This window comes from Rhipicephalus microplus, chromosome X (genome assembly GCF_043290135.1).
Source record: "Rhipicephalus microplus isolate Deutch F79 chromosome X, USDA_Rmic, whole genome shotgun sequence".
Classification (NCBI taxonomy): domain Eukaryota; kingdom Metazoa; phylum Arthropoda; class Arachnida; order Ixodida; family Ixodidae; genus Rhipicephalus; species Rhipicephalus microplus.
This window is the reverse complement of record NC_134710.1, coordinates 468,173,384-468,193,940: the sequence shown is the minus strand read 5'-3', so window position 1 is coordinate 468,193,940 and position 20,557 is coordinate 468,173,384. Positions and strand designations below refer to the sequence as shown.

General features: G+C 45.1%; 1 protein-coding gene across 4 annotated transcripts in view; it reads right to left on the bottom strand.

Moving 5' to 3' along the window:
• O-fut1 (O-fucosyltransferase 1) overlaps positions 1–20,557 on the bottom strand; it is a 113,425-nt gene that overhangs the window by 23,723 nt on the left and 69,145 nt on the right. For all 4 annotated transcript variants that reach the window (XM_075880768.1, XM_075880771.1, XM_075880770.1 and 1 more), the window contains 2 exons: positions 14,898–15,090; positions 4,093–4,224 (listed from right to left, as the gene is read on the bottom strand). In XM_075880768.1, the coding sequence (XP_075736883.1) occupies positions 4,093–4,224; positions 14,898–15,090 (325 nt within the window). The remainder of the gene's footprint in view (positions 1–4,092; positions 4,225–14,897; positions 15,091–20,557) is intronic.

Sequence of the window (20,557 nt, the reverse complement as noted above, 5' to 3'; positions counted from 1 at the left end):
TAAGCAATCATACCTTGACTGCTTAATTTAAAATCGCACAAGATCTTTTCGCACTTCGCATTTTACTCTGTCGAATACCTCGGTGAGTTATTTGGATGTGTTTTGTTAAAATAATGCCGAAACTGAGCTCTTTCTCTCTATGTCACTCTTTTTTCTGTAATTATAGGCAGCACGGAAATTGTTATCGCACTTGCTGAAAATGAATATTTCAATATTTTTAACAGTACTTGCGAAAAGCTAGCGCATGAGTCAATTGAATAGCTTGAAATAGATGTAGAACCACTTGCTACCTAACGTGTGTCCCAGCACACAAAACTTTCCAACCATCAAATGAACGCTTGAGTGCCGCGGGATCCGGTGGGGGCTCGTGAGCGTGAGTGCTGCGAACTCCTTCCTGCACATCATTTTTCTTCAACAGATTTCGAAGCCGACAGTGCCAGCATGGCAGCAGAAAGCCAGAGCGTACGCAAGCCGCGCAGGCGCAGACAGGCTGCGAACGCGTTTTCCGCCGGAAAGGGAGGTGGGAGAAAAGAGAGGGAAGGCAGGCAGGTTTTAATTCAGTAGACGGCGCCGCAGTTTCCTCGGCAATAGGGTGCCTCGATGTGATGCGCACGCTGAGGCGAAAAAATGCGTCGAGGATTCGAGGCACTCTACTCGGCAAGTCACGCGTGTTTTTTTTCGCCACCCTGATTACGGGCCCGTGTACTCAGATTTGGGTGCACGTTAAAGAACCCCAGGTGGTCAAAATTTCCGGAGCCCTCCACTACGGCGTCTCTCATAATCATATGGTGGTTTTGGGACGTTAAACCCCACATATCAATCAATCAATCAAATCAATCAAGCCACCCTGATTACGCTTCAACGTCTTACACTTCGAAAGGTCTAAGGGGGAGCTCACGCAACCTCGAAGCATTGTCAACAACGTTCAGGCGATACATAGGCCCTATTCAAGTCACATTAATTACCTTACCATTAATTGTGCAATCACATTATTTGACTTCGGAGGTCTCAAGTTCATACTCATGTCTACTTGCACTAAATGCTTATTACGTTCATACGTCTACTCACACTCATGACTGATGAGTATTTACTAACTTTCATAGTCGTGTGTCATGTCTAATTACCATACCTACTCATGCCCATGAGCACACAGTTACGTCTATTCTCACAACTAAGCCTCATAAGTGCTGATTTGCGTTTATATACTCAAGCCTATACTCACCGTCATCTGTGTTCACCAGCATAGGTCAGCACTTCAAGGGCTACTCACTCACTCACCACAATATTTCCAGCCTTTGCACTCACTCACGTTGATACTCTCGTCCTCTCACAGTCACCAGTACTCACATTCACAGCCAAGTCCACTCACTCATGAGTACTCACTCACGTTCACACTCACGTCCACTCACACTCATCATTACTCACGTTCACACTTACGATTAGTCACACTCATGGTAACTCACTCACGTTCACACTCCCGGCTACTCACACTCATTGTAACTCACGTTCGCACTTGCGACCATTCACACTCATGAGTACTAACTTACGTTCATAGTCACGACTACTGACATTCATGAGTACTCACCCACGAAGACTCACACTCATAGTAATGATTTATATGTGGGGTTTAACGTCCCAAAACCACCATATGATTATGAGAAACGCAGTAGTGGAAGGCTCCGGAAATTTCGACCACCTGGGGTTCTTTAACGTGCACCCAAATCTGAGCAGATGGGCCTACAACATCACACTCATAGTAACTCACTCATGTTCCTACTCATTGTTACTCACACTCACAGCAACTCACTCACCTTCGCAGTCAAGCCTACTAACACTCCTGAGTACTCATCCATGTTTGTACTTACTCCTACTCACATTCATGAGCTCTCACTCACTCCTAATCACACTCATGAATACTCACTCATGTTCATACTAACGAATACTCACACTCATCAGTACTCACTCATGTTCAAACTCATTTCTGCTCACACTCATGAGTACTCACTCACGTTCATACTCTCTCCTTGTCACACTCAGAGTACTCACTCACGTTCATACTCACTCCTACTGACACTGATGAATACTCACTCACATTCACACTGATGAGTACTCACTCACATTCAAATTCACATCTACTCACACTAATGAGTACTAACTCCCCTTCATACTCACTCATACTCACACTCAAAGTACTTACTCACATTCATACTCACTCTTACTCACACTCACAATACTCACTCACGTTCATACTCAATTCTACTCAAGCTCAGAGTACTCACTCACATTCATACTCACTTATACTCACACTCAGAGTAGTCACTCACGTTCATACTCACTCCTACTCACACTCATGAGCACCCACTCACGTTCATACTCACTTCTACTCACACTGAAAGTACTCATTTACGTCCATACTTACTCTTACTCATACTCATGAGTACTCACTCACGTTCTACTCACTCCTACTCATACTCATCAGTACTCACTCATACTCACACTCACCAGGTTCAAGTGAGTATAAATGAGTGTGAGTGAGTGTACTCATGAGTGAGTATGCCGAGCTATGTGCCCTGCAACACTGATTAATCATGGCCAGCAAACGCTGCCGATCGGTAGTCTCGACTACCGAGAATATGTGAGCTTAGTATTATAGTGCAGTACGCGACCTGGAATTCACAATAAATTCTCAGTCAGATAAAACTTGCTCTCTTCTCTCGGCAAATGACGCCACTATGTCAAAAATCGCTCGTCACAACCATTGCACCAGCTGTTGGCTGATTTGAGCATTTGGCGCTTGGTCGTTATTGGGGCCGCCGCGGGTGGCCGCAACTTGCCCACGAGTGCATCCGCGATCGCACTGAAACCCACGTACATTTTCAAAAAAAACAAGAAGAAGAAGAATATTCAAGGTCACGCCACGCGCGTGGCGTATTTTCTTTCTCAATGCGATTTCTCCTGGCTAAGCTTCAAGCGCTTTCGTCGAGACAAGCAGAGAGAATGCAATTGTAGCATGTGACAAATCATGAAACTCCACTCATACTGGTCAGATTCTAAAAGTTTTTGCAGCAGTTAATTCATGAGGCAATAAGTTTCTTTAGTGAATCCATTCCATGGTTACTTGAAAAGCTGTTGAAAAGCCCTTTAAGTGAACATATGATCCTCAAATTGATTGATCATATTTTTTAAGCTTAAAAGCTTGCTTTGCTGTCTTATACACTCTAACTGTAATGAATATAATGCTACATATTTTACAGGTTATCACTTGCATCCAACTGAAAGTCAAATTCTGCTACTTCTCGAAGTTGTTTGGACGTCTTTTGATTTAGAAAGAAAAGAACGCACTTGCATAGAGGCCTTCTTTCAATTTTAAAAAATATTGTGCAGGTTAGTGAGGTCATGATAAATATGCCCACTTTTATTTATACATCATATAGTCTATTCGAATTCGATTAGAAATTATTCAACAAAAATCACTATTCGTTTCGAACCTAACATTTACTAATTGCACAAGCCTACTGAAGACAAAGTCGGTTAGTGCAGCCTTGCATGATGAAGCGTCCCAATGCAGGCAATGGAGGGGGAAAGGCGGTTCCACTCCACGCTCGTTTTTGGTAAAAATGAGTCAGAAAAAGATTATTGCGGCAAAAAGGAATGAAAACTTTATACTGACGATCAAGATGCGATGATACATATGAAAGTGCCGAGATGAGTTTTTGTGTAAGTGAATTATTATGGTATATGATCTTTTGAAAAAGACAAAAACGAGAAATTTTTTTTTCCGGAGTTTTAGATCTGCAAGTCCAGGATGCATGAAAACCAGTCAGGTTACACATAAATATTGGCATAATCCAAGCATAACATTCCCCCCCCCCCCCCCCCCCCAAAAAAAATCAATCCTTTCTTAGCAACTTTTGGCCTCAAAAAGCAGCCCGCAACTGGTATGACCGAAAAACTTTGGCAGCATATCGTGACATGCTAAAATGCACCAACTTGAAAAGTACACATTAAGATGAGAAATGCACACCTTGTGGAGCAGGACATGGAGGACCTTCACAAGAGGCCTTAGAGTGATGCTCAATAAAGCAATCGTACCTGCTGTGTGACAACATCGGGTGTGGGAAGGCAGGCTAGTGGGGGCAATGGGCCTTGCTCTCCCATGTAGCCTATGCATTGAGGTGCTGAGAAAAGCAGGGGACTTGACTCCAAGTGTTCACAGGCACGTACCTGCAAAGCGAGCGCAGGCAACCAGTGCAATGTCAGCACTTTTCCTATGGTTGCGCAATGTGCAATGCTGAAGTAGAAAAAAATGCCCTGTAGTTAAGCAAAAGGTGGATGAAATCGTGATATCAGTTAGGTGACAAGTTCTATCACTCGCAACACGCCTTGTTGCAACCTGGAATTAAATGCAAAAAAAAAAGCTGGTTCACAAACTGTTCAGTTTTTTAACCATTAGCTGACAAGCTGTTAGCAATGGTCTTGTCTCTTTCAAGGCAGCAACTTGTAAACACTGCTGCTTTGGCGTGTTGATTCATGATTAAGATAGACTTACTAGCACCAAAAAGTGCTGCTTTAATGCGTGCCATGAAAAAGGCCTTGCGTTCGAAGTAATGATCAGTTGTAAGTTCAGTGCTGTGTGTGTCTGTTTCTCTCTAGATGTTTTGTCGTTTCATGAAGGTAAATCTATCTTAGGCAACTTGTTGCTGCTTTGGGAAACGCAACAATGTCAGACAAAACTTCTTGCTGCCTTGGGGAAGCCAAAAAACTCCAGGCCTGTGCGGAAGGCGCAGCACAGTTACAGCGAAAGGTACAAGAGTGGTCTTTCAGGGCCTTTTCAAATCACTCATTGGGTAACTGCTCCAAGCATGCACACTTGCTGGGTACCAACTACGGCATTATATATAATTTCTGGGTAGTAGGCCGGCATTCTCGATGCTATTATTCGTCACTCTTCTGAAAAGCGTGGTATCCGCTAAACACTTGCAAGGAACTTTGTGCCATTTATTCATGCGGTGGCTGACAACAAGGAATAATGGCTGAAGTGGATATGTGCCACAGTTAATATGGGAACGAAAACAAGCTTTTGTAATGGGTTGGAGCATTGAACGACCCACTCGTTCAATATTCGAATTGTGTGACGTGTGCTTGTTCTTTTGCTCTTCTAAAACACTTTATTACTCATATCCACACTATTCTTTTCCTGACATCAAAGCTACCTAAGGCAAGTTTGCGAACAAGTCCCAAGCCCCGGCATGGCTCAGTGGCAGAATACTGGGCTGGCACACAGTGGACCAAGGTTTGAGCCCCACTGTGTCCTTGGAACCAGGTTTTCTTTTTTTACTTCATGCTATAGTGGTTGCGGACACAGGCGGCGGCAGTAGTGGACAACTATACGGCACCGCACGTGACACGAGTTGTGATCTCATAAAAACAGCTTTCGCTGTAAAATGCAAGGCAGCAACTATTAGCTTCCTTAAGGAAGGCAATGCTACTAGTTGAAACATTGGCTACAACAACATTTGCTCCCTGTTCAAGGATTGTACACTTCCGTGTGCTCAGATTTGGGTGCACGTTAAGAACCTCACGTGGTGGAAATTTCCGGAGTTCCCCACTACAGCGTCTCTAATAATCATATAGTGGTTTTGAGATGTTAAACGCCACATATCAATCAATCGAGGATTTTACATCTCTTCAAGCCTCCATTTTTCACTGAACTTGTGCGTTTTCAAGGGGGGTTAGCAAATATAGTAACAATCATTGAAGTATTCAAAGGGTTGGAATATTTATAGGGCCTAATTTCCACCAGTCTCACATGGGCTATGGAGTGTAAAATGGTGCGCATGCAATGGCACAGCCAGTAATTTTGTTGTTTTGCAAGGGAGAGCACTTGACTCTTATGGTAAAGGCGTGGGGCAAGTGAGTGCATTCACCCACCACACTGCATCAAGCATCCCTTTCATAGAAAAATTCCATAACTAATCTCAACACTGATTCCAGGATAAAATGCATGGTCCCACTTCACTAGGTACTCAGTCAGCGACATTGGTAGCCCAAAACAGTTTCAACTAGACCTTGTTGGTGAATCATCTGATGGAGAGTGATGCGCACAAAAGATGAGACACAGAAGAAACACAGGTAGACAGACAAAGCGCCACTAACAACAGTTTATTGGTGAGAAATGTGACCTTATTTATAGCAACCACTAACACTCATTGCACATTAAGAAGCCAAGCAAACATGAAACTAACATATATGTGTCTTATTAGTGAGATATGCAATTTATTGGGCTGATAAAGAGACGGATGGCAGAATGAGACATTTGTCTCTGAGACATGAGATATTGTCAGCTTCAATGATTAGGCGTGTTATTTCACTTTTGTTTTTTGCAATTACAGTAAAAAGTGTGGTTGCAAACTTGAATTTCAGTGTTCCACTGTATGTTACAGACCTCCACCCTCTCTTAGCGCCCCCGTGAGTACGGATTCGTAACTTGTTACTTCGCTCATAGTGGAACAAGCTATCGACATGCTTCGAGTAATCCTGTCTAAAATACATGCAGTGGTTGGGTCTGCATGACACTTCGATAAAAGCGATAACTCAAATAATGCAACTTCTTGTAACGAGGGTTTACTGTATCATACAACTCACACGGTACTCCGAAATATTAAAAACAACAAACACGAACAACAACACGAGCTTCAATGCAATCTCATGCATTAACTATCCAAGCACACTTATGAACTAGAATGTTCGTCAAACGAGTTCAGTCCAAAATTCTTGGAACAAAGCTTGAATGCTTCTCTTCCAGGAAACACTTGCTCAAAGTCGAGCACTGGTAGTCCTCCTGCTGTGTCCAAGGTATCTCTTCCTGAAAACTCTCGCGTCGTCAACTGACCGCACTTCAATAACTAAACCTGCTCACCGGCATCCCATCGGCCACTCACGCGTTGCCACTGCAGGACATGCCTTCACCCACTGGCGGAATCACACACTTCATCTCCTGTTGCAACTCCCTCCGCTTCTTGCTTATATTCACCAGTCGTTGGGTTCCTGAAACTACTCGTAATTTCCCCGCCCCGTGAAGCAACTTGAGAGTGACTCACTCACTCCTTCCTTCTCGATATTTCTTAGAGTTTGCTCTGCATTCCATCCGTGACTTGGTCGGCGTGGCAGCGGCTCTTTCAAGGAAGAGAGGGAGGCGCTCGCAAGGTGTCTTTTGACGCTTGTTTGTTCATTGCGCCAGCTTCTGTCGTGTCTGGCTAGCGCCTGCTTTTTCCCGTAGGTGATATATATCAGAGGCGGGTGCTTTCTTGAGCACTCGTTTGTGGCAATCACATTAAAATACTAAATCATTTGATATCGATGGTTCGACCTCAGCTAAATTAATCTCCAGTCACCATTCTAGGTAAACCACAAATAAAAACATTTTATATGTGGGTTTAACGTCCCCAAAACTATCACATGATTATGAGAGACGCCATGGTGGAGGGCTCCGAAGATTTCGACCACCTGGGGTTCTTTAACGTGCGCCCTAATCTGAGCACATGGGCCTACAGCATTTTCACCTCCATCGAAAATGCAGCCGCCGCAGCCGGTATTCGATCCCGCGACCTGCCGGTCAGCACCATACCCACTAGACAACCGTGGCGAGGTACAAATAAAAAAAAAAAAATAGGTGCCTTAAATGTGTTCGAGAGCCCATTAACTTTAGGGTGGATATTTTTTCACAAAATGTGACCCCCCCCTCCCCCCCAAGATCATTTTTTTTTTTTGTGCTAATTTAAATTTTTCAGAACAAAATTGTGTGAATTTTTGGGGGGTGACCACAAAGCGACAAAAAAACTATTTCTGTCGTTATATACTGAGTGGCCCAGCCAGTTTGTCATTTGGAGCAAATTTTGGAGCAGGAAAAAGTCCTTTGCAGCGGATTCAGATCGAAGCATGAGGAGCTGTTTTTTGGAGCATACTTGGAGCAGACAACACAATCATTTGGAGCAGAATATGTCTAAATTTCCGGTTAACATCCTTCATGCACATGCTGGAAATGCTGCTGCAATGCTGCTACAAAGCCGACGTCCAGGTCTTAATCAAGGTCTTAGCACAAAAGAGTTTCACACTCTGGCTCCACTGCCCTGCACGAGATGTGAATTAAAGTGAAGCATTCGTAACAAAGCAAACATGCACAAATGGTTTCTGCGAATGACAGGTGCCATAGGGTCATTCTAAAAAAAAAGTCGTAACTGAAAAACAGGCTGTCAGCAATTAAAGGCGACGAATAAAGCTCGTTGCAACTGAAAATACACTGTCTGAAGTTACCTGCAAACATAGTGCATCAATAATCGTCACAACTCACTATGAATGATGTTCTATCATGTTAAATAATTTTTTGAGGCATCAGCACCAAGCAACATGTTCCTTCAACATTTAAGATATTTGAATGGAGCACTTACTATTCTTGGTTTTCCAAATAATTAGCAAAAGTCCTAAAAAAGTAAGACTGATACAAAGTAAACCGCTATGAAAACGACGGGGTCAGTGGTCAATAAAAAAATGAAGACGAGAAAGCCTCTTCTTCAAGGCAGCCTTGAAGAAGATAAGTCTGCTGGTCGAAACGTTGGCTTCTGCGGTGACACCCCGTTTTCACGAATTCCCCCCCCCCCCCCCAATATGCTATTGAGGTTCATACGAGTCGCCATGCTACTCACACAGTTAGGAAATAACCATGGCTTCACACGAACAGGCCAGATGAGAAAGGTCAACCGACTGGTTCGGTGGGTGAACCGGTTTTTTTGGGGGTGGAGGGGGGGGGGGGAGTGAAGGCGAGGTGAATGGCTTAAAGGGGTACTGACACAAACTTTCGCCTCCCGTTTTTCTGCTGCAATATGTTGCTGGAGGCTCGTTAGTCATAACACAAGACATCATTTGCTGCAGTATGCGACATAACTAATTACAGGCCCCTCATTATCGACCAGTTTAAGTTTCAGTTTGAAAGAGCTCCAAAAACAAGGAGCCGCCAAGTGCAACTATCGCCACCTAGTGTGTGCAGCTCTTGCCCACGTCAGTACACAAAACTGTGACACACTACCGCACAATCCGCATCAAGAATTACTTTCATATAGGAAACGAGACTGAAGTGTCGCCAAACACAAAACATTCGAAGCGTGCGCCACGGTCACGAACTTGCGACCCGCCACTGAGAACTATGGAATGAGGGAAAAAACGCGGTAAAAAAAATGACAACTGTGATGTCATCATAACTTGTTTCAGTGACTTCTGTGTGGCGACGTGAGAAAGTAAAAGGTCCCCAAAGGGTCCCCTTCGAGGGTATCAATGGCACGATAGAGTCGAGCGCTCACACAAATTCCAAACTTCTCTTAAAATACCTTTCAAGCTATATTCACTGTTGATATTTTGCAGATGATATACGAATTTTCACGCCAATCGACCCAAACTAATATCTCGGCCGCGAAATTTTGTGCCAGTACCCCTTTAGCAACTCTCCCCCTACAATTAGCACCCCTTCATTTGCCGTTCACAGGATTCCTAAGACAGGATACAGGAAGGACATTCAGGGATCATAAAGTGCTGAAGACTAATGCGACTACATTAACTGACAGTTTACTTTACAGTTTAGACTTAACAAAGTCAACGCTATTCTCGTTAGGTAGTCTGTGAACAGTGAGAAATCCCTGTGGCAGTGCCACTCAATGCTAGTCAACGTGCGATTTGTGCACAAACGGTGGCCTGGTAGCATAGGCCAGCAAAACTTGTGGAGCTCATACAGACTAACTCACGAAACATATTTTGCGTTTATGACTCGCACGAACTCAAAGTCATCTAAAATTTTCTGAGCCGCACTCACTCCGATTCACACTCACGAAAATTTTCTTTAAACGGACTCACTCAGACTCAAACTCCCAAAAACATTACTCATTCAGACACACTTAGACTCACGTTTCAATCTGAGTCAAAGTGAGCCAGAGTGAGCCGACTCATGAATCCGTTGGCATAGAATCATCTTTTTCGACCATTAGTATGTCCATGCTCTATAGTACTAATATCTCTGGTAATCAGTGTTCTCTATGGCTCCTTCTGATATAGCACCTTCAAACACAAGTTGTGAGTGCTTTTAAACGAGTAAAGTCATTTTTCTTGAAAGAGTTAACAACACAACATACGTGTTAGGTGCAAAACGATGATGATTCGGGAGACACGAGTGAAAAGACTGGCAGAGAAACATTGTTTACTTTAACAAAATGACGTTTATTTAGTGTAAAGTAAAGAAAACTGCTGCAGAGACAAGAATACGGCATCTCTCCAGTTGCACAGCCATCCCTCTTCTGCCTGCTCTCAGCACCAACGCAGTCGCACACCCGCGCTTACCACAGGGGGTTCACTTTGGTGTCACATTACAGCTTCGGCCGTCATTGCTCGCGCAGTGGTCATTGCCTGGCGCCATCTTTCGAGTTCCGTTTTGTGCAACAAGGGTGCCCACACTCGGCCGTTCTGCAATTACCGACCATCCCGGTCGAAATCTTCTGTCCGACCTATCAGAGTCTATCTTTTCCTGGCCCACACAGCTTAATACAGTCCAGTGGAGCGATGCTGCTGCATGCATTCCTCTCACACCATGTACTGACAGCCTCTCGATGCGATATCGCCCATCGGTTAGTTTTGACCATGCTATATGGTCCTCTGCATTTCTCCCTGATTCGCCACAATCTGTACGCTGTCACCTGACCAATACGACATCCCCTGGTTCGTAAGTCGTCGAACGTTTCTTGCTGTATCTTGTCTGCTGTTTCATTCGGTCTTCGCGAATGCTCACTATCCGCAAAGGAAACATGACATGGGCGAAACCTTTTGCGTTCTCCGGTTGTTACTTTGATCTTCCTCTCCACTGCATTGGTGTGGCCAATCTGTAAGACATCAGCAAAATAGTCACGATACTCTTCGATGAGTCGGTTGAGTTTTTCATGGTGCTCCGGGCTGACGCTTGGGCCCGTTTTGACATATGCGGTCGCCGTTCAACATGGTTGCGTGGCACTGCAGCTTGATTTCACGTCTTGCATCGGCCCTTCATTGAGATAGCAAACTTCCGACCGCACAGCCCACTCGATGGCTTGTATATTCAGTGCCTCGTACAAAACGTTCATGGCAGGAATGCAGGTCTCGTTTCCCGCATCTGCGTTCTCGACGCAACACGGTAAGCAATGGTCCTGCCCCTCTAGGCCCCTGGGTTGGCCGTCCACGAAAACATCGGCATCGGGTTCGCTACTCGTAAAGTAGGGCTTGACAAATCCAACGTAGTTTGGCGGAACAACTGTCAACTCTTTGGCCCAAAGCCAGGCCGGGCGCTTCGGAAGATCTGGAATATTGATGGACTGGAGTGTGTCGTCACTTTCGTCCAGATTCTTCTTTTCTTCAAAAATACGCACGGTGTTTCATCGCCGTACGACCGTCATTTGACGTTGCTTGGTGAAGGGCTGCCCCACGATGATAGGAATCGCCTGCGATTCATTTGGCACGATCAGCACGAGGATTTCGGCTGTTGCTTGGTCGACTGTGAGGTTAACGTTCGCCTCACCACACGGCGTCACACGTCCTGACCCATAGCCCCCGATGGTCAGCAGCTTCTCCATCACCGTGCATTTGATCTCGACCTGATCAGCATCCTCACGCTGAATAGTGACACACTGACTGCCAAGGTCGGCGTACGCTCTTACTTCGTTCCCGTTAACTTTAGCCAGCACAAAATACTTTTCGTTCGCTGCGTCTGCTGCCTGGATATTCAGATCCACAACGCTCTCAAGTTAGTGTCACATTACAGCTCCGGCCGCCTCAGCTCGCACAGTGGTCGTTGCTTGGTGCCATCTTTCAAGTTCTGTTTCGCGCAACAAGGGCGCGCACATATGTTTATCAATAACTTCCTCGTGATCGCTGTTGGGGGGGGGCATCAAGGCCCTTTCCTACGTAATTCACACTTCTAATCAATAAATATTGAAATGGTGTGTGAAAGACACTACTTTGAAATATGTGTGCATAGACGTGAGTACAAACATGAATCTGGGTAAGGCTGATAGTTACGCTGAAACTGAGTAGGTCAGCGAAAAAAAGCGAAACTTACTCATACTCACTAACAAAATATATCTTGTGCTTTGGACTCACTAGGACTTAGTGTCATGAAAATATTGCTTAGCCAAACTCACTCGGATTTAAGCTCACCAAAATATTACTCAACCGGACTTGCTCATACTTAGACTCAATCCGAGTCTTAGTGAGTCAGAGTTAGTGGACTAATGAGCGCGTTCGCAAGCTGGGGTGTCATCTTTGAGCTTTCTTGTGAATTGAAGGCAACATTCACTGTTCCAATAGCATTTAGGATGCGTGAGAACACCTGTTCCTTATTTGTTAACTATGAAGCTCAGTTTCTACATATGCTGGATTGCCCCCGCACTACATTGGTTTTGCAATCAACACATGTGATGAGCGCTTAGACCTGCGCGAGCAGCAGTTGCACCACATTGTGCCAGGCGCACTCTACATGAGCATTTAGGCTTCCCTTTATGATAGGCATGCCAAGGAATGGAGTGCAGTGCAACTTAAGGACATTACTTTTTTTTCCTCAAGATATCAAATTTCTGCACAAGTTTTCGTTTGCGTGAGAACACTATTTACAGCATTCAGTGCTGACAGCTGTTGCCGTTTGGCCATGGTGGCTACATTACAGTACACAGAATGACTCACGAATGAAAAAAATCCCTTTTCTATGCGTTATGACCAGTCCCCTAACAAGTAAGAGAGACACACGCAGGGGCACAGAGAGTTTGGTCAGGTCCACTATGACAAAAAGTGCATCCCTGGAATGAATTGAGCAAGGGGAACTGGTGCCACCATAGAAAAGCTCTAGTATTGTTTGTTTTGACCAAGAATATTTTTAAGTCATAGTCCAATGCATTGTAAACAGGTGGACTAGTGAATGCAGTTGGCGCAAGCTGTACTAGAATGTGCGCGCCTAAGTGCAGGGATATAAAATTGTAACAAAATTGCGCAACTGGCGCTTTTCGTCCACCACTGCATACTGATGGTTTATTCATGAGTAACAGCAAGATAAATTCTAACAAAAAACCTATATGACTTACTTCTAAAAAATAATGTGTTGCCATACGTCTCTGTGCAGTTAACAGACATACAAAAATATGTGCACGAAGTGTCGTCAAGTGTATTCATGGAAGAAAAAAAGTCACTTTTAATCTAGTCAGTATCATCTCACCATGCATGCTCTTGAAATGTCGCTTGCTCATCAACATTAGTCTGAATTCATGAGTAACTCCTCATATGATGGGCTGACATTTAGTAATATCAGATTCTGATTTGGCAGCCAAGCAGAAATTTGAAAGAATTTCCACTAGACTCATTTGCGGAAGAAAAACAAGTATGTACTTCCATAGCGCAAGAGAACTGCACTTGTAAGCGCACCTGGGGAGCAAAAACAAGTCCAAAAGTTATAATAATCATTAACCTTACCACCAATGAGACGGGTGGGGTTTCTGTGAATCTGCAAAACAGGAAACGCAACCACAAAGGTGTCGTTTGTGTCAGTCCGCGCCGTCACGGAAACAGGCGTACTTGCAGACCGGGGAGCAATAAACAAGAGAGTAACAAATCGGTTACTTTTCTGAGCTTGAGAGCCATCACTTTTGTGGGTGCAATAAGTGGGAAACAATCAAAGGACGAAACCGAAACTAGCTGGTGCACCGCTGTAATAAAGTGTAAGAAAAAAAAAAAACAGAAAGGCATCAATGAAAGAAAAAATTTACATGTATTCCCGCTATGTTTCAGCACATTCCAAGCAAAAAAAATAACGAGAAAAGGTTTGGCTTATAAACATATAAGCAATGACATACATGTACATCTTTTACCATCCTGTGGCTGTTAGCGGATGACGTACAGATACGTCTTTGACCTTCGAAGGGTTGAGTGTTCTAGCTAGCAGTGCCAGTTCAGCACACGAAAAGTACGGTAATACTACAACATCTGAAGAGTGCACATGCCCAAACTTCACAGCACCGAAACACTTTCTGAAATTTGTGGCGTCATGAGACAGGAGACTCGTGCTTGGCTTATATTAAATTCCACCGATCCTAACAATGCGATGTCAAATGCCACTATCCACAAACCTACACACTCTCCTCGTAACAGTATTAAAAAGATTTAGTTTGACTGCACACTTCTTAGTGTTAGCAGTTTTGTGGCAGCCACAAACTAAAGTGGCCTGGTCAGGTGATGCCAGTGGCAGTTTTGTTCTCAACTAGAGTAGAACATAAATGGTGTTATAGTTTGTCGGAAAGAAACGGCGCTTCTAGGTGGCACCCAAGTGCATCTGAATTGCAGCTGTCATTGTGCCGACAGCTCCAAGGAACTTGTGCACGTAGCTGAGCGTCTGGCTTTCGCAGCTTTCATACCTTGCGCTGGCGGGGCCAGCATGCCTTGCACAATATCCGGTCTTTGTCGTCTTATGCGTCACATGAAGACAGTACTGCACAGTAGGGTGTCAATTACGGAGTTGCGCTTCTTTGGTTATTTAAAATGATGTGCAAGTTTGCTGAGGATTCCTACTAATGGGCACGTGACAGGAGTGTCTCAGGAACGTAGAAGTATCATTACGTTGACATGGGAAAAACGCTGCCAGAGTTGACCTTTAAGCACACCATATAGAATGATTTTCCGCATAAACGATGCATGACAGCTCAGTAGCGACCACCAGCATGTGCTGCTGAGTGCACACTTAGCGTAAAACACTAGGCCCTTGCCCAAATTACCACGGCAGACAAATCAACCAGCCCACTGATGATGCATTCAACAAAATGTTTCCCAAAATATGGCTAGGAGAGACTGACCCAGTCAATGCCGTTGCGTAGGTGAATGCCAACAAAAGGCACACGCAGGCTAGTGCGGATGAAGTGGCGCGCCTTGTTGAGGACTGTGTCACTCCAGACAAGGTACGACTGTAGAGCCAGGTTCTCCTGCTGTACAGGGAAGGTGGCCGGAGCCCCCACAAATGCCAACACCGGGTACTTGTCAGCAGGATACCTGCAGAAACAATGAGACAATGGTTATAACACCAACAGCACTCTCAAATAGAGTGCGGCAAAGCTTTGAGTGGAAGCACTACCTCGAGGCCTACTTTTGCCCTAACTGTACATATTCACATTTACACTGCACGAAAAGAGCAGAGAAGCTCTCGTATCATTGGTGTAGGTAGGGGGGAAGTTGCTGGACAGACCATTGCCTTCTAGTTCAATGCTGAAAAAGTGGTTGCACTAAAACTAAAAATGTATCTAGTACTCCTGTCACACCTGCTAAACAAGTGGGTGTGACATTTCTTTTTATATTTTTATGCAACCGGTCCATTACGCATATTACTACTGCCTTGCGTAAAATGTGCCCAAGTGTCGGGGAACCTTTCACATCAGTTCAGAATCTTGTGATCAGATAGTGCCAGATGCAAGCAATAGTTAATTCTGAATCTAACAAACGATAACACTTGATTATTTGATGCCACGGGTATAAAAGGCTGGCACACCTTACTACTCATCACATTACTTGACGGCCAGTGACTGTTCTCGCCACTATCAGTGTAGAGAGTAAAGCTCTGGTACTTCAAACTTTCATTTCCCGGGCACAAGTTCACCCAAAGAAAGAGCTATCGAAATCTTGCTGCAGCTATAATCCCCGTCGCAACCATGTGACAATGATGCAGTCACTGGTGGATTCCTGGGAATGATATAATTGAAAACACTGTTTTTCAGTTACATCGGTACCAAGAATCCACCCAGCAACTGCAGGATCACAACCAGCGGTGCAGAAGCAAATGCTGGTTGTGGTCCGAAAATTGGGTCGTAGCTCAAAGTTTACCAAGTACAAAAAAATACAGTTAAACCTGGATATAACGAAGTTGGCAAAATCCTGGAAAAATTTGTTATAAAGAGGATCTTTTTATGTGCACATTCACTAAAGAAATAAAAAAATAAACCCACAAATAAAACAAGAATTGATGGACCCTTAAGCTTTGCCTTTAAGAATTGAACAACGCTATAGGGAAATCAGGCTCCTGGTGGGCCCTAGTACGCTAAGTGCATACTTATTAATATGTTTTGTTATACACCTACATATGCGTGCACACACTCGCACAGTAGATTGTACCAGTGCGCGCGGCGAATGGTACATGCAGGTTTTTGACCTAAAGAAAGATTCGCATAGCCTCCAAGATACACGCCGCGTGCTCGCCATCTTGAAAGCCATAAACTCACGATGCCTCACAGATGGCAGCACATTATTTAGCGTTTGCTGTTTGCTTGATGAACGCCTGTGGAAAGGCATGATATGTTTTCCGTTAAATGGACATAGTTGTCCATTTCTAGAGCTGTTTGAAAGTTCCTGTATGTTTTTAGCGACGATGGTTGCACTATCCCGGCATTTTTCAACTTAGTTTGATGGCCTCCCAAACGCACCTACAAATCGCCTAATGGGCTCATTTTCGTTGTGACACCTGTCGAACAAAATGCATTAAAGAGACTCCTTCCACTACATAGCATTTATAAAGCATTTTCTCACGAAGCAGCTGCAAGAAACATCGTGGCTTTGTGGCCACCTGCTTACTACCCGATCGGCCTGGGTTCGATCCTCAATGGAAACAAAAATTTTATTCTTTATTTTATTTGCTTTTTTTCTTGAGTTTTTGCTCACGGATGATTTTTCGCTCACAATCAGCGGTGCTGACGCCGACGGCGGAAGTTCAGCAACACGAGCTCTCTAAAGCGTTAAAAGGGGGACTGAAAGCAGAGCTAACCCTAAACACTAACTTAGCGCTAAAAAAATGTGTTGTCATTGCAATGGCAATTATATGGACACTCTCAGGGGGTTTTCGCTATTGCCACCATGTTCCTTAACAAGTCCAAATCAATAATATGCCGCCGTGCACCATAACATTTACGAGTGGGTAAAAGCATGAGAGTGCTGCTGGAGCCGAGATCAAATGAGCCGGCCCATCTCTATCGCCTGGAGTGCACATACGATAACCCCCCCCCCCACGTATGTTAGAACTGCCATCAAATGCTCAAACAGAAAGGCAACCACCCATCTTGAACTGCCATGAAGAAATGCAAGGACGGGGGCTCGCTCGAGTAGCAACAGTGAATTTTGATTTCATGGGCCCAGTCACGATCACTGGCACGCACTCTATTTCGGCAAGCATCAGTGCACATTCAACGCGCAGACACTGTGTGAAAAGAACACTTCCCTCTTAGACTGTGTTAAAAGATCACTTCTCCCTGGAGCGACCATATTTGCTTAAACCAGCGTTTTATAGGAGTTCCGCAGTACCAGATCCAAAAGAGTTGTCTGCCAGCCTTACCTCGTATAAGATTACAATTTGTTGCTATCGAATTCACTGCATTGCATTCAATGCGGTGAATTAATAGCAAAATTAAAGAATCTAATAGCGAGCAAAGCTTTGGCTCTGCTCGCTATTAGATTCTTTGGACAGGAACACCAAAACGCTTCTAGCCTTTTTTTTACGTCTTTAGTGCCTTTAATCTACCGCTGCGTTAGCCACGTGCCCTCGGAGCTTGTAGATCGCTATCGTATCACCGCGATAGCAGTTTTGTGCATGGTGGTTGTGGCAAACTCTAGTTCCGTTTTCAATCCACGTGTGTTGGCTGTGCATATGCCTTCAAAACTAAGTTGTTTTATGCTATGAAGGCATCTGCTGTGGTCTTGTCCACAAAGTTCGCAGAAAGCAGTGTTGCTTTGACTGGTCTAGGATTGGACGCGCGCATACTTTCAGAGTACTGTCAGTAACGTCGTCACCATACATGATTGTGTCAAGAATGACCTAGGTTTCGTCCACAGCAGTTGTGGCAACCACACAAACTGTAGAAAACAGTGCATGTGGTGGTCGCACGAGTATTTCTGAAGCTTCGAGCACGCGCTCTCCATCGACCTTTGTTCGACAGTTTCGGTACTAAAGTTCATATCACACGCCACAATTAGAAAAATGTTTGGAACATTCGAATTTTGGCCCAATGAACGCAGTGGAATTTGGCTAGGCAATTTTCATGAATTCGCATTTGCTCCAGTTTCGCATCACTAAGACTACTGTACTTTTAGATGAACGCCTCCTAAACTCATTTATAATAAAATGTGGTGGGTTCGCAAAAAGCCTGGAGTGGACTGACCTGGTTTTCTGTCAATGCGGCCAGATCAAGCACAAAAATTTCGATTTCGGGAAGATTTTCATGATAACCGTATAAACCAAAAAACGATCAAAATTCGGGAGTCCCCAGACAATCCAGAGACATGGCAGATATGGCACAGGGAGACAGAGGTGGGAGGCGTGAAAGGGGGCGTAAAGCTAGCCTCATACATTGACATAATAAAGAGGGGGTGAAAGGGAGATGCAAATTTCATTCCCATACATTGACATAATTTGGACGGGTGCGCTATGATGAACTTTTGCTTCCTCCCCCCCCCCCCTTGAAAAGGAACCTCAAGCACGCCTATGTCCCCGCCCCCCATACACACATTCAAAGCTTGTTACAGTAAAACCTCATAAATACTGTGGGGGTGCTGACACCCTGTAAAGTTGCTTGTGCTGTGTGGTGCACGTGTCTCGCACATAGACCGCACTTAGGTGTCACAACTGCCGAGAAATCGGTGGCGTGGTGCTCACGAGTGTTTGTTATCACCACCACCATCATAATAATGGTTAAAGCGGTAGCACCAGCGATGATTTGTTGTTGGCTCTCAAGAATGCTGTTAAGTTGGTACAAGAGCCATGCAGTCTGCATCCTGGGGTGAGCAACGCTTATAGCATGTGGATTCTAGGCCAAGCCCGAAGCTAGTGAATACGAAAGCCTCGAGGGTGGTCTGATTTTCTGTAAATAGCTTCTTTTATCAAGATCTTTAGGGCTCAGGGAGCCGGACGTCGTTGTTGTCTTGTCTTGTGGCTCAACGCCGGGGCGTCTTGACACCGTCCGGGACCGTGGGCACCAATCGCTTAGTAAGCTGCTGTGTGCGGCGAGCAAGTAGGGCCACCTTACAGAGTAGACGTCTCCTTGCGGCTGCTTCTTCTGCGCCTAGGCCAGGTGCTGGGTGGATGCCGGTTGTTGTCAAGCGACTCATTAGGCCTAAGGCTCTGTGCAGCCGCCTGTAGCACGTGGCACAACTAGGTGGATCATGGCGTTGAGGTGTTGCACCCTGCTTCCCTCACTTTTTTTTTTATCTTGCGATGCACGAGTTAGAAAAACTACCTTTGTTTTTATGTTAGCTCGGCATCTTGGCCACCGCCGATGTATTAGCTTGCAGTACTGACCACCTTTCCACGTGGGCGAGGAGCCCAAAGGTTCCTTCCTTTTGCCCTACTGCATTGCTCTGTTGAGTGTTTTGAATGTACGTAGCGGGAGTGACGTAACCTGCAGCTGGCTGTCTTCTGCACATCGTCAGCGCCGCTGGCCAGGAATGCGGTCGTGAGGTTAAGTGATAGACATGCCTGGGACCTGCGCAACTGCCTGCAGCCCTGCACCCTCGTGAGTGCTGGTCGCAACCAGAAGATGTGTTGACGCGAGCGACGGTTCCTCGCGCCGACGGCAACGTTGATGTTGCGAGACCAGCGCTTGGGTGAAGTCGTCGAGCCAGACAGTGCAGCAGTGTCGACCGGCGGCCGTGTCGTGTTGCACAGACATTATTTAGCGATATTTGTTGTCATCTTCTGTTAAAGTTTGTGTAGCTAATTTTTTTTTTTTTTTTTTGAGAAATGGTTTGAATTAAGATTGAGGGGATGTGAGGGTATTGACACTCTTTGTAAAGTTGTCTGCGCTGCGTGGCACACGTGTCTCACACATAGGCTGCACTTAGGGGTCACAACTACTGAGCGATAGGTGGCGTGGTGCTCGCAAGCTTTTGTTATCGCCACAACCATCATCATAATAGTTAAGGGAGTAGCGCAAGCAATTACACCTGGCAGCAAGCCTTGGTGGTGGCAGAGGAGAGAGAAGCGGTTCTCTTTGGCAGGTGGCGGTTGCCGCGAATGGTTGTCTCTAGCGTGGGTCCCCGGTACACGGCACCGTGGTTTGCAAGCTGGGGGCCCTTCGTGGTAAGTCAAGCGTTGGCGACGCCGCCTTGGATGTGGTATTGTGTTTATGTTATTTCAATGTCATTTCTGTTCACCAATTTTCAGAAATGACTGGCACTCTTGCACGGCCGTCTGATGGCACACTGTGGCGACATCAAGGAGCACTTCGAAACTACTGCAGAGTTCAGAATATGCAGCCGACGTAGCGACTGGCATAGAGACGAAACGGACATGAGTGGCTGTCCACGATAAATGTGTACCGCGATAAATGTCTACGGTGGTCACAAGTAGCCAATCATCTACTGGCTAATTGCGTGCAGCACTTCGTCTGCTTGCCGTGTCCACCGCACTTAGCCGTTTGCACACACTCTGCTTTAGACCGTGCACAGATGTGGCGAGAAGCCTGTTGCGTTAATGCGACAATGC